The sequence below is a fragment of the Pyrgilauda ruficollis genome, unplaced genomic scaffold (assembly GCF_017590135.1).
Source record: "Pyrgilauda ruficollis isolate IOZ18807 unplaced genomic scaffold, ASM1759013v1 scaffold42, whole genome shotgun sequence".
In the NCBI taxonomy this organism is placed as follows: domain Eukaryota; kingdom Metazoa; phylum Chordata; class Aves; order Passeriformes; family Passeridae; genus Pyrgilauda; species Pyrgilauda ruficollis.
Window position 1 is genome coordinate 5641141 of NW_024525712.1, and position 14688 is coordinate 5655828.

At 36.6% G+C, this 14688-nt stretch overlaps 1 protein-coding gene across 1 annotated transcript in view; it reads right to left on the minus strand.

The window, feature by feature from the left end:
- Positions 1-12629: 12629 nt before the first annotated feature.
- The window catches only part of SNTG2 (syntrophin gamma 2), a 210135-nt gene continuing 208076 nt past the window's right edge, over positions 12630-14688 (minus strand). The window contains exon 17 of the mRNA XM_041477904.1: positions 12630-12761. Coding sequence (XP_041333838.1) covers positions 12630-12761 — 132 coding nt within the window. The remainder of the gene's footprint in view (positions 12762-14688) is intronic.

Genomic DNA, 14688 nt, shown 5'->3' on the forward strand with positions numbered 1-14688 from the left:
CCACGTTTGTAACCATGTATGCTGCCTCCTCTGGTCTACATAACAGCTTCTCAGGACTCAGCATATTCCCAAGCACCTGGTTCCATGCTGTTCCAGTTGAACTCATTAGTTTGCTTTTTTTTGTTTTTTGTTTTCTGTTCACATCCCAAGTTTTTCATTTGAGAGAATGTTTCTACAGTTTAAATAAATTTTCCCCACCACTGATTTAATATTTAAAATTACTTTTAAGTATCAGTGTTGTATCTAACTGTTTATAGAGCAAAACACGTGGTCCTGCTCTTTATTTCAAACACTTCCACAGCTATAGCATAAACAATATTATTCAACAGCAGTAAGTTAGCCATACATAAAAGGTGGTTAGAAGCACTTATATGTGCTTTTGCAGGGCTTTGTGCTCTACAGACAAGAGCTTTGTGAATGCAACTATTATGAGATAGCTGCAAGATGCAAAACCATTACAAGATGGTTTTTATATAAGTTTTGACTTTATGACTGTAATCACATATTGCATCACAACTACTCTTTTCTCACAAAAAAATTAATCTTGCAAATATTAAATGTTTGAAATGAAATGACAAGTCGCTCCAGTAGACTGGTCTCTATTTATATACTTAAAATTAGCCCACTGTTGCCTTTACAAGGTGAACAAGAGACAACGGCACAAATTCTAGGCAGTGAATTAGCCCAGCTCAATGTCTTTGGCATGAGCAGGCACCATTTTCCACAGTGGTGGGTGCTGTGATCATCATGACGATAAAAAAGGCAAGGATGCTCAGCTAAAATCATGGAATCATATGGAACCAAGACAATCAGGGACAACAGAAAGCAAAAGAGGATATTCAGGCACCTCTCATTTTCAGTACTTCATAGCAGTCGATTTGCTTCTGCCCTAATCTGCAGTATGGAAATTTTTAATGAAAAAAGGGTATTTCTCTGTTTCTGACTGGCTACCCCTAAAGCTCTGCTGTTATTAAATGAGAAGAACTTGGAAACATGTCTATAATCCAGGGCCTGTTTTCTGAAATGAAGCATGGTGGCAGGAAAACTGACAGGCTGAGAATTTCCCACGTGCTGGATCCCGGAGCTTCAAGTCTCTGCTGTCTGGGCAGATTGCTGGTTGAGGGGTACGGCCAGATGCACAACAGTTGTGCTGGGATGCACAGAAATTGACTTTGTTAATTCATCCCAGTAAGTACTCCTCCAAATTCTTCCTATAATTAATGTTAGAGTATCAGAAAAACTTTTTTTTTCTTTTTTTTTTCCTTTGGTGGAGGCAGAACAGTTCAAATAGGAAAAGAAGGCAACAACAAAAGTATAGATGACCAAAAAAGTACAAGAAAAGAAATCAAATTAGTATATGTTTCTCTAAAAATATTAATCTTCATTCTCCTAGTAACAGTTGAGAATCATACCTTTGTTTCATCCTGTGAGTGTAGAAGACAGGCTGAGGCCACGCTTGCTAGCACCTTTAAACTGCTTGTAATCCAAATTGACTAATTCATGGAGGCTTGGGGGAACGTAATAAATATTTAGGAACACTGTACTAAATTAAAGGGGTTTTTTCCCCTCTTTAAGATAGCTTTTAGAAACATAGGAAACATTTGGGTTGGAAAAGAATATTTGCCTCTTTTTCTTTTTCTTTTAGTTTTGATTCAAGGGATGAAAGCATTTTTCTTCTAGGTCTAAACATAAAACTTCCTCACTTTCAAAAATCTGAGACAAAATGCATGTAAGAAATGGTGGCTCTTTGATTTCTGACAGAGGAATGAGCAGGATGAAGAGCCTCCAGGAGTAAGGGATGATGGCTCTGGATAATGACACAAATGAGTCAGGCATGCATTTAAAGAGAGAAACATAAACAATGATGCAGCTGAACAGACAGGTGCTTTGAATATCCTCTCACATTTGAGAATGTGACAATACTATGACTTGAAATATGAATTTCCTACACTGCATAATTACATTGACATGAGTAAAAAACAGCTCATTTTTATATGATTAGAAATCCTTAGAGTTTCAAAACATAAAGATGGATTTCAATAGATTTTTCAAGTACATCAAATGTGCTTATTTTCTTCTACTCTTAATGCAACTACTTGTTTGTCCAAGGATAGATTCACAGATAAGTAACCATGCGTAATCAAGGTATTATAACTTAATGGCAACTTCCACTCATCAACTGAGGCACAGCAATCATTTATATGCCCACTTCCAACTGGCTGGAGTTATTAACTGAAATATGCTCAGAAAACAACTGTGAAGGTCTAGGAATTAAGAGTGCCTAGTGTGAGTAGATTGTTGCAAACTTAGCAATTTTCATTTAGGGTGATCTAAATAATCACTTATATATAATACTAGAACAGCTACATCTATTTCCCACTGCAAGATCTGCTCAGAAAGGGAGAACTTGTGGAACTCTGTTTCTTGAGCTTCCTGTGAGGTAACCCCCAAGGACATTTGTTTGGATTCTCACTGTTCCTACTAACTAGAGTTCAGAGAGGGTGATATATACATATCATATATGCGTGATATATTGATATAATATGATATATATCATATATGCATGATATATTGATATAATATGATATATAATATGTATAATATATACAATATATATAACATATTGTATATATATAATATATATAACATATTATATATATAACATATAACATATATATATATATAAATATATGTATATATATAGGCTGATATAACTACAGTTATATCAACACCTAAGGAAGGTCTTGCTTGACCAACCTGATGTTCTCCTATGACAAAGTGGCCAGCTTAATTGATGAGGGAAAGGCTGTCGATATAGTCTAGACTTCATTGAAGTGTTTGACACCATCTCTCAGAGCATCCTCTCAGAAAAACTGGCTGCTGGCAGCTTGGCTGGGTAGGCTCTTCAAAGAGTAAAAGCTGTATCTGTCTGGGCCTGGAGAGCTGTGGTGAAAGGAGCTCACTTTGGCTGGCAGCTGTCACTAGTGGTGTTCCCCAGGGCTCAGTACTGGGCCTGTCCTGTTTAACATCTTACTGAAGACCTGAACATTGGGTTTGAGTCCACCCTCAGTAAATCTGTAGATGATGCCAAGCTGGGTAGGAGGGAGCATTGATCTGATTGAGGAAGGCGGAAGGGCTTTACAGAGAGACCTGGGCAGACTCCATCAGTGGGCTGAGAACCACTGCAGGAGGTTCAGTAAGGGGAAGAGTCCTGCACTTGGGTCATAACAACTGCCTGCTGCGCTGTAGGCTGGGGGAGGAGCGGCTTGGGAGCTGTTCAGCAGAAAAAGACTGGAGGTGCTGCTAACATGAGCCAGTCTGTGCCCAGATGGCCAAAAGGCCAATGGCATCCTGGCCTATAGCAGCAATGGTGTGGCCAGCAGGGCCAGGGCAGGGATTGTCCCCCTGTACTCAGCACTGGTGAGACCACACCTTGAGTGCTGTGTCCAGTTCTGGGCCACTCATTTCACAAAGGACATTAAGGTACTGGAGTGAGAACGGCAACAAGGCTTGTGAAAGGACTAGAGAATGTCCTGTGAGGAACAACTGAAGGACCTGGGTTTTTTTCAGTGTCAAGAAGAGGAGGCTCAGGTGGGACCTCATCACTCTCTGCAACTCCCTGAAAAGAGGTTGCAGTGAGGTGGGGGTCGGTCTCTTCTGCTGTGCCTGAAGTGAGAGGACAAGAGGAAATGACCTTAAGCTGAGACAGGGGAGATTCAGATTAGATATTAGAAAAGAAAATGTCACTGTTAGGGTGGCCAGACATTGGAATAGCTTGCCCAGGGAGGTGGTGGAGTCACCATCCCTGGAGGAGTTTATAAGAGGCCTCTGGACCTGGAGCTGGGTGATGTGGTTTAGTGGTTACAGTGGTAGTGTTGGGTGGGCAGCAGGACTCGATGATCTTGGGGATCTCTTCCAACCTTGATGACCCTATGACACTACCTTACCCTGGTTTAAAGCTCTGTATCATTTTTGTGGGTGTTTAAAATACACCATCTGCTTGTTCTTTGATAGATGGAAGTTGATTCTGATGGAAAATCCTACAGTCTGAAAATTGCAAGTAGCACACAGTGAATGCTGCTGGGTTATATTCTTAAGTAGAGTTCAGCTTTTAAAATCTGGTATATGATGCTTTAAAATGGCAGAGACATAATGTCTGTCTACACAAGAAATTTTCCGAAGAGTTGAACTACTTTGGGAAATTCCTTCTTATGTATTTTTTACTGGTCTCTGGCTTTTCTAGGTGACAAAAAACAGCCAGACACAAATTGGTAGTTAGGTCCACATGGTTTGAAAAACGTTTTAATATAAAAAACACCCACATGCCTGATACCAAAATGTTCCTTCTTCCTTATGCTACAGAAATATTCCTAGTTTTTGCAATATTTAAAGAAACACTCATTTCCTCAATTGCAATTTTATTTGCAGTTCAGATAATTAAAGTAGAGCTGCACACAGTTCTGGCAATTTCCAAATTCAGGTGTCAAACAATAGCGTACAGTAACCTGCCCATTACTGTGAGGCTGAAACCTGAGAGGTTATTTCACACAGTTTGAACTCTTAATTTTTGATTTTGGATGGTGTGCTTTCCTGCCACAGAGACATAATTCTGGGTGCGTTTTGAATGTCAGGATTAAAAAGGAATGTGGGAAAAAGCAAAATAGGACAAAGCATGCAACTTATTATTCCACATATAACTTTCTTCTCATTTTTTTGTCAAAAGAAAAAAAAAAGGAAAATGAAGAGAAAAAAAATTTAACATCAATGAAGCAAATTGTTGGAGAAAACTACAGAGATTTTTTTTCAGGCAATTGAATTTTTTCAGACCAAGAGATGAAAATGCACCTGTAAAAGAAAAAAAAGTTTGATTTTTTTTTTCTTTGAAAGAGCTGTGACAAATGAACACAACATATAAACTTCCAGAAAAATGACCTTGACAAAATGGCAGTGGTATGATAAATCTAGAGGTAGTGTTTATTGCAGATTAAAATGCATCAATAAAAATTAAGAAACTGATTAGAAAACATTAGACAAAAATGGGACTCACACTTAGACTCAGTTTACCACAAAGGCATTTTCAGCCTATTGGGAAAGTAGTGCAGCTTTGGATGGTAGAGAATAGACTCTGCTTATTGAAAATAATTGAAAAAAATAACATCTATACCTTACCTACTTGTCTGTATTGTTACAAAACAAAAGATGTCATGTTAAACTAGAAGAATATTGTCTTTGAAGGCAGAGCTAAGCAATTCTGAGTGAAAAGAACCACTTGGTGACTGGCCATGCTATTTAAATAAAGAAAAAAAAAACCTAGAAAACCTATGCGTCTTTAAGATACATCAAGTAAAATCACATGAAAGCATGCCACATAAATGGATTTACTACTGATGAAAGGCACATACTGTTGAAGGCTGTATAATAATTAGCATGGGAAAGAACTACTACACTGCTGTGCATACTATGACATACCAGACAAAACTGAAGTATGGTACAAGTTTTTTTCAGGAAGAAAATTAGTAAAAAATCTGCATGATTAAAGCAGAGAGACCTTGTTTACATCCTTTTCATATGAGCATTCAGAAACTGGCTTTTTAGGGATAATTTCCTAAGTGCAGCTGCAGATATTTCTCTACAGTATATAAAACACTGAGTGAGAAACTTATTAAGAAATTAAAAGGAAATTTAAAAATATTGAAAGAATAGAAACGGTTAATGTGGCAACAAAAGGCATAGAAGCACTTGCCTTTATAGAATTAGGGTGACAAATATTGTAATGAAACAAAAGAATGTTAAGAATATTTTGAGCTTTTAGTAAAACTCTGAAGTGCAAAAGAATACAACAACCAAATAAACTCAGGGAAATTATTTGCAGGACTGGGAAGAAATTAACTCTGAGTGAACAGGAACCCAGAATCTGATGCTGCCATATGAGCATTTTTACCTACCATATGAGTGACCTAAATGAAATTCCACAGTGCCTTGGTCCAAAGGAAGGTAAAGAGCAAATTAAATGTATGTTTGGTTATGAATCTTATTACTTTTCCTTTCAACCTGTTATGAATATCCCAGAGATGGGGAGAAATAAATCTTTAATAATAATTCAAATGCTGATAAATATAATCTACTTGAATAAAGAGCTGAAGCCCAGAAATGTCTGTGACATTCAATTCTGCAGCCATTTGGATGTTCCTGTTTCCTACTTCTCTCTGGTTGCACATATTTCCTCTTTTGAGTTGCAAATGAGGAAAACTCCTGCCTTTATTCCAAGGATTCTTCATTGTATTGAAAACAGTTAAAGTACAAGACAGATGCAAATCATAGCACTTCTCCAAGTCTTAGTGAGAAAAACTTAAGAGCAGCTTTTTCTAGTTCTATCCAGCCATGAAACACCCTGGCTCAGTAAAGGACTTCTACTTTAAAACACAGGGAGTTTTATCCCTAAAACAAATCTGATATTCATATTCGCTCCACCAGGGAATACTTGTCTGTCTTCTACGCAAAAAAGAAAACAGTGAGCTGATTATGTACTCTACTTATGGATGTTGTAGAGTAGTAATTTAGCTCAGTTTTGAATGTTAATTGAACAAAGTGCTTAGAGATACAGTAGAATGTCTCTAATATTTTTTTTATGAGTAGCTCTGTGTTCCAAGAATCAGTGCATCTCCTGAGACATAAAACTCATCTATGAATTAATACAATTTCTACTGTATTATTTTAGAAATATTTTCTACTATGCCCCAGGTAGTTACCCCTAGCTAGAAAAACGGGCTAAAACCTTTTCTTCCCTCTCCTCTGCCAGTTAAATGGGATGACAAACTTCTCATTTAAATTTCATTCACTTCAGCATTGTTTTTGTCCTCATAATCCTGCAACATTGCTCATGATTGCTACTTTTATTGTATTGTTACATAAATCTGATATTAAACCTATCTATAGAAAATTGAGCTGTCAAAAATCTATATGGTAGTACAGCTTGTTGATGGAGAAAGATGCCTTCTCAGAACATTATTTATTCCACTGGTTTTAGGCATCTATTGCAGTAAGGAATAAAGCACTCCTCAGATTTGCTGGTTTCTATCCACTGGTTATGGGATTGAGACCAGATGATTAACACAGACTGGACACCTAATTTCTACATTAATTTCTTAATAAATATCGAGTGTGACATTTCCATCATAGTTGTGAATTTGGAGATTCGTAAGAAACAGACAGTTAGTTAGCCTAGAAATATAACAGAAATAATGTTCCAAGAATAATCAGTAGTGAGGAAAGAAAAATAAAGTTCTTACATTTAACTTCCTTTCCCTACTTCATTGTCTTGCAATCCTAGAGATCTATGCAGCTGAGATGCTTCTGCCACTCACACCTCCTGATGTGTAAACTTGCACAATAGATCACGTCTTTGCACTGAAAAAATATCTGTGATCCATTTAAAGTACAGGTCGGAATACCCAAATAAGTGCAACTTGTACAGGGCATTGTGACAACTGCTCCAAAAAAAAAAAAAAAAAAAGATTATGGCTTTCAGCCCAAATAGTTCTGATTTTGATTACCTACTGAAAAGTCAGCAGTTTTTTTTCCAGTAAGAATGAATCCTTTAACTGAACATGTAGGCAGCTGTGCACCAAGGGAATGTTAGAAAATTAAAAGCATTTTGGTTCCTCTGTTAATTATTTAAAATCATGTATCTTTGTTTCAGGCAAAGTCCTGTATAATTTACTGGGACTTAAAACAGCAGTGGATTTTGGCTCATGTCCATGGAATTTGATAACTTCAAATTTCATAAAAATATTTTACTTAAGAATTATTTGTGGTTGAACAATATTAGAATACATATTTGATTTCCTCTTGCATGTTACACAAATCTGTTTTGCACTTAGTAAATTTACTACACGGCCTTTAGTTCACATAAGAAAATTGCTTTTCTACATGCTTCATCACAAAAGTACCTAAACATTTTGAAGCATTGGTTAAAAAAAATACACAATTACATGATACATTTTACATTTTTTCTTTGCAGTCTTTAACTCTTCAGCATCTATAGCTTAATAATAGCTATTCAAAGTAAGAGAACTACACTGAAAGATGAATTTACTGATGAAGTTCCAATAACGAGTCAAATGAGTTCCAAGAGGTGTTTTTCATACCTAAGTGAAGAAGTTTTTTAAGATTTCACAGTCTGTCTGTCTGTCCATTCCTCCCTGTTTCCATTTTTGCTGTGCTTTCTCCCATTTCTCATGCACAGGAAAGAGGGACAGAAATCACTCCTCATGAGAGCATAGAGAAAAGTGCTTCCTTCCTAACATTCACCCACTCTGCTCTGAAAAAGCTTCCTGGAGGACACAGGCAAACTATATTAAAAGAAAATCAACCACAGAAGTAAACAAAAAAAGCAGAAAAATTGCATTGCCATTATACAGACCTCACTTTGAGCACTGTGACAGAGGAGATACTCAGGTGGGCAGGAAAGTATTATAAAATACTGACAGCATTTTGATAGAAGCATTTATGGACATGTACTTAAAAAGAAATTCAGGCAGTTTGCTTAGGAAATTCTGCTTAGGCCACTGCAATGATCAGATTACACATTAAAGGTTTTGTGGAAAAGGCATGCCTTGTCTGAAGTTACTTATGAATTAATGTAGTTCAGATATAATATAGGACTTTAGATTAATGGTTGCAAAATTTGGCAGAGCTTAGTCTTCCTCCCCCAGAAAATTATCTTTTAGGTTCAGGCCTCCTGGCTCAAGGTTAAGAATAATTTTGAAATACTTTTTTCTAAGATCCTAACCTTAGAAGAATTCAGTCAGATTTCCACAACTTGAGCTTTGGATCAGCACAGCCTCAGTCTCCCAGACTTTATGAACACAGACAAAAATAAAACAAAATATTATAGGCCAGATTAAGTCAGTGAAATGCTCTGGTAACATCTAAATTTATAACTAAAATTGTCAGGACTTGTTTTTTCCTTGAGGCCATCTGGCACAGTCTGGCCACGTTCCCTCTATTAAATGCTCTGGTGTTTTCAACAGGGTAACACAACCATGCCATGCACTGAGAACAGAGGAGCTGACTTTAGCTTGATTGTGAATAGGATTTTTTATGCAGATTTTAATCATGTTAGAGAAAAAAATGACAGAAATTCTATTAACAAATCATCAGTATGATTTAAGTCCAGTGCCTAAGTCCAGGCTGTACCACGCCTTAATTTATAAATAACTGATGAGCCTTGTTCTAATTTAAATCAATAACACTACCCATTTCCTCAAAATCACATTTGTAGAGGGGATCATTTTTGGCCTTTTAACCAAGTCTTGAGTTTAAATAAAGGCATAAAGATAACTTGGACATACAGAGACTGCCCTGTTTTTATTCATTTCTAATCACAAGCAGCTATCTTGATTTTGTAATGGGGACCAATTTTATAACTCTGTGTTTGTATGCTTCCTTCTCCAGCATGCTGTTTATGGTGCTGCTTCAGCAAATGATTGTCTTTTCCTACTCCATATTCAATTCTGGTACACCTTTGTCACCCTAGAAAAATATAAAGGAAAACTATACACAAATACATAATGAGATTGTAAGACTAAACCTTAATAAATCACAAGTATGTAACAAAGAATATAAAAGTTTGTTTAATGATTTCATTAGAAATTAAATATTTGACATTTGAAATGCCCATAGCAGGTGTCCTCTGCCTCAGTCTACAGTTCCTGAGGGGTGACTGTGGAAGCCATCTACCAGCAGATCTATTTGTGAATCCCACTGTTTTCCTATTTTGGGGTGTTTTCTCAGCTGAAATGTGGTGCAAATACTCAAAACATTGACAAAAAAAAAAGTGCGTGATATATGATCCACATTCTGAAGGCAATGACAAACTGATATGCTTTACTGATGATTAAAAATTTGACAAAGAAACATAAGCAACGGAACAAATTGGGAATGCAACATTTTCAAATATGAAGTATATGACTATCCATGGAAGTCCTACACAGCCTATATAACAGCTGAGTAACTAGCAATCCATTAGCTTTTCCCAGCCTCTGGCAACTTTCTCAAAAAGTGGCCTTTGGTCCCTGCTTTGAGAGTGTTGCAGAAAGTGAAAGAAAGGAAAAAGCAAGTGAGCTAATAGGGATCTTCAAGTACGTCATTAAAAATATGTTTGGAGAATTGTTTCTAAAATACAATGCTGAATTTCAGCATTTTTTTCTTAAATTGTATTTTTTCTAAATTCTAAAAGAATTTAGAAATTCCATTAAACAAATAACAAAATTAATTAAAATCAGCATAAGCTACTTCATATAAGAAATTTGAAAGTGCTAATGAAAAAATGCAATATCCAGCTGCTTTGGAAAAAAAAAATTAAGAATGTTCTTTTTGAATTGCAGAACATTTTTTTTTGGTAGAAATGAAAGATTACTTAATAAATTAGGCCTACTTTATTTTAAGGTTTTATTACAGTATTTGGGGAGAGATGCTAGTTTATAATCACATGATTCATAAAACATGAAGTCTAGATGACTGACTGTAGTACCAGTTCAGCACTAGCTGGTACAGTTTTCTACTATAACTAGCATATTGAACTTAGTATTGAACTTTGCCCATGAGAAAATACTAGAAAAACAAAACTGAATTAATTCCATAATTCTTCATCCTACAGAAACTGTGATGCTTCTAATTATTCATGCTAATAAACTGAATTGAGAATTGGTTGTAAGGATGATATTATAATGTTAATGCTGTAATTTGTGAGTGTTAAAACCTCACTAAATATGAGTGAAAATAAAAAAGAAGGCTGAGAATTAAATGGAACATTTTCAATAAATGCCTGTTCAAAAAAGAAAACTTTTAAAATTATTTTCTTGAAATAAAATTTTTATAAAATTGAGATTATGTATGTTAAAAATACAATAATGGCTACAAAGATTTATTTAAAAATAATAAAAATATTTATCACATTTGTTAAATACTCTTTTACCAGGAGTTAGTTAGCATCCCTCAGTGCAAACAACTCTGGAACCCTAAACAACACTGGAATTACAAACAGAGTCTGCACCATTCAAATTAATTTTTCTATGGATAACACTTAGAAACAAGTAATCCTCCTGGCAGGATTGAATCACCTGCATCAGTCACTTTATTTGTGCCCAAGCTTTACGTGGACAGAGAAGCACCTGTTTGAAGTAACTGCCCCACTGCAGTCTGAAAAAACAGCTCAAGACCTGAAGGAGAGAATTTAGCTGACTAAATTTAAGCACTGAGTTTATGTAAGAACACTCCCCACTTGAGACCTTTTAAAGGTACCAACCTCTTTTCGTTAGGCTACAGTAACTTTAGGCTGTAACTTTATCAGGACACCTGACAAGACTCCTAAAATTTAGGGAGGACTTTGAGGAATTCACTCCTTATCCACGGCATCTGCTTAAGATATTCTACTTGCTCGATTTTGATCGTTTTATTTTCTTGATGCTGCCTCAAAAGTACAAGTGAGAAAAACTGAAACTTCTGTCACAAAAACCTGCAATATCTGGTATCACTTACAGGGAATATGCCCTAAGACTAAAATGTCTTCTTTTTAATAATTTTTTCAATAGCAGGACGAATTATCTGTGTATTTAAGATTATGATTTCGGAAGGAAAGTTAGGCGTATATCGAAAGTAAAATATTTTTTTTCCTCAGCAAGGACAAAATCCACTTTTCTTGAATAAGAGTCAAGGTTAAAGCTATAGGAAAAAGAAAGGCAGATGTCTCAGAAAAATATTTATGTTTTGTTATGTTCATCTTATCTTGGAAGCATAAATAAAAGCTAAAAGCTCTTCCCAAGCACACAGAGCATTAGAGTAAAGGATAGGTGTCAAGTCAATCTATTAATGAATAAATGACTGGGTCATGGAAGCTGTATTAAAAGATAAGAAAACCCTATGGCAAGTTTCTTAAAACTAAGTGTCTATAGTCAGGCTTCTTAGCTGAGTCTAAAGCTCTTCACAGTTGATACTTAAACACACTCTTAACATTACCTTGCAAATACACTGGGGCTACTGAGGATTCTTAGAGCCAAGTTTGTGCTTAGCTATGTCCCTAGATCTGAAATAGAGTATTTAGTGTTTCGCAAGAGCTAAACTCTCAGGCCTTGAAAGAGCCCAACCACAGAAATACAATTTTTCAAAGATACAGGTGGATGATGAAAGTTCAATTCCTACAGCAGCTGTCTTCAGTAATTACTTATTTTCTACAGTGAAGACTGTAGTATTGTCTGTATGCCCAACACTTTTCAAAACAGACTTAGAGGCCAAATTTTGGACATACACTTTTCAAATGTTACTCCACCTTACTATGTAATAAGGGGTAGAATGTATCATCATGGAAGCAGAAATCAAAACAACTCTACAAATATTACTGAATGAATATTCACTTGGAATTTTAGATCAATGGTGAAGATAACAAGCTTTGACTTAGTATTTTTTAACTCATAGATTCAAAATATATCAGATTGTGAAAACTCTTAACATTACAGATAACACAACTATAGGCTTCTTATAAAATCACCAAGTTGCAATATTGTGAATGAAATAACTACTTTTGTTAAGAAAATAATTTATTTTCCATAGTCACAACATATAATCTAGTATCAGTTACTGTACATATATTTTCTTGCAATACTCTGACTGTCTATGAATACTGGATCCACAGATGCCACTTTTGCTGCTATAAAGGAGTGAATACAGTGTAAAACTGACGTCAGATCCTGAAATTCAAGTTCCTGAAAGAAGTAAGAGAAAAAAAAAAGAAAAAAAAATAATTAAATTCGGGTTTATAAACATTTTACATTAATAAAGAGCAGACTAGTTAGAAAACAATAATGGCCTTAACATGAAAATTGAATTTTTATAGGAAACTGTAAAATTAAAACTGTTAAGAATAAAATCTGTATATCCATACCTTGCTCACTGACAGTGCTGTGTGTCAATTTAGTTTTCACTCTATGATACTTTATTGTTTATATTGTACTCAGGTTGTACAATGAAATCAGTCAACTTGAAAGAACATTCAAATATTGCAACATAGAATAATTCAGGTTGGAAAAGATATTGAAGATCACTGAGTTAAACTATTAACCCAGCACTGTCAAGTTTACCAGTAAACCATGCTGTTAAGTGCCACATCTGCACTTGACATATCCCCTGGGATGGTGACTCAACCACTTCCCTACATAGCTTGTTCCAATGCTTGACAACCTTTTTGGTGTAGAATTTTTTTCCTAATATCCAGTCTAAACTTCCCCTGGCACAAGCTGAGCTCATTTCCTTTCAGTCTATCTCTTGTAACTTGTTTCAGGCAGTTGTAGAGAGTGGTAGGACCTTTTCTGAGACTCCTTTTCTTCAAGCTAAAAATCCCCAGCTCCTTCAGCCACTCCTCAAATGTCGTGTCCATCCAATCCTTCATCAGCTCCGTTGCCTTTCTTAAAGTGAAGGGCCCAGAACAGGACACAGCACTTGAGGTGTGACCTCACCAGTGCTGACAATCCCTGCCCTGGTCCTGCTGGCCACACCATTGCTGCTACAGGCCAGGATGCCCTTGGCCTTCTTGGCCGCCTGAGCAAAATGGTTCATGTGCAGCTGCTGTCAACCAGCACCCCTCTTCCCACCAGGCACCATTTCCCCTGGTCCTTTCCCACCAGGCACCTTCCCAGCCACTCTGCCCTCAGCCTGCAGCACTGCCTGGACTCAGCACTTGGCCCTGTTGAACATTTTTTAAGTATTTGACAAGTTAAGGCTGTTTGAGGATGATGAGGTATCAAGAAGGGGAGGGTGAGTAGATCACATCTTTGTCGGCCTCTGAAGGAGAGATGAGAAGCCAGAGGCAGGGTGAAAGATAAGGTGAAGTCACACCACACCCTAATGATAGAAACAGACATGGCTGGGTATGAAATTCAAATGCCCTAATTCACAAAGAAAGGCAGAATTACGCCTAAACTGTTCTCAGATTTGCTTGACTTCTTACAACATATTTCATCTTCTGTGCACAAGTTAACTTTCTTTTTTCCTATGAACCCATACAGTAATAGAGAATAGACTGACACAATGTCATGTAAATATGACATAAAAAACAAATATAATGTAAAAAACACGTTCAATTTAAGTGATACTACTATGTGGGAAGTTTGCAGTTGGTAAATATATTGTGGGGATACTTGAGACAATTTTTGGTTTGAGCAGAAGACTATTTTCAACAATCTGTTGGTAAACTAGTTTGTTGAGGCACACCCTGTATGCTTGTTTTTAAGCAAAAAGCAAAGCACTGGGCTTCTGCTTTTTCTGTAACAGAATTTTATAGTATGTTCTAAACTAAATTGGCCCAAACCAAATATTTGGAATTCAAACTTACTGTCCCATAAAAGCTCACCATCACACCATTTTGCTGTCCAAGGCCAGGTATTTACTAGGCACAAGTGGTCCTAGTACTAATGAATCGTTCAGTAGTATTTGTGGGGCATGATTTTGTGACCCTGTTTGGGCCACAACTGGGAAATTTTTGGGAGTGGAGGGACCTGCATGCAAGGCCTCTTCAAGGAGAGACCAGGGCTGCCCTGTGCCAGATTGAGCAGGTTCTAGCCAGGTCCAACTGATGCACCACCGGGCATGGCTGAGCCCCACAGAGAGACAGGGGTGCATCAGGGTAAACGTAGG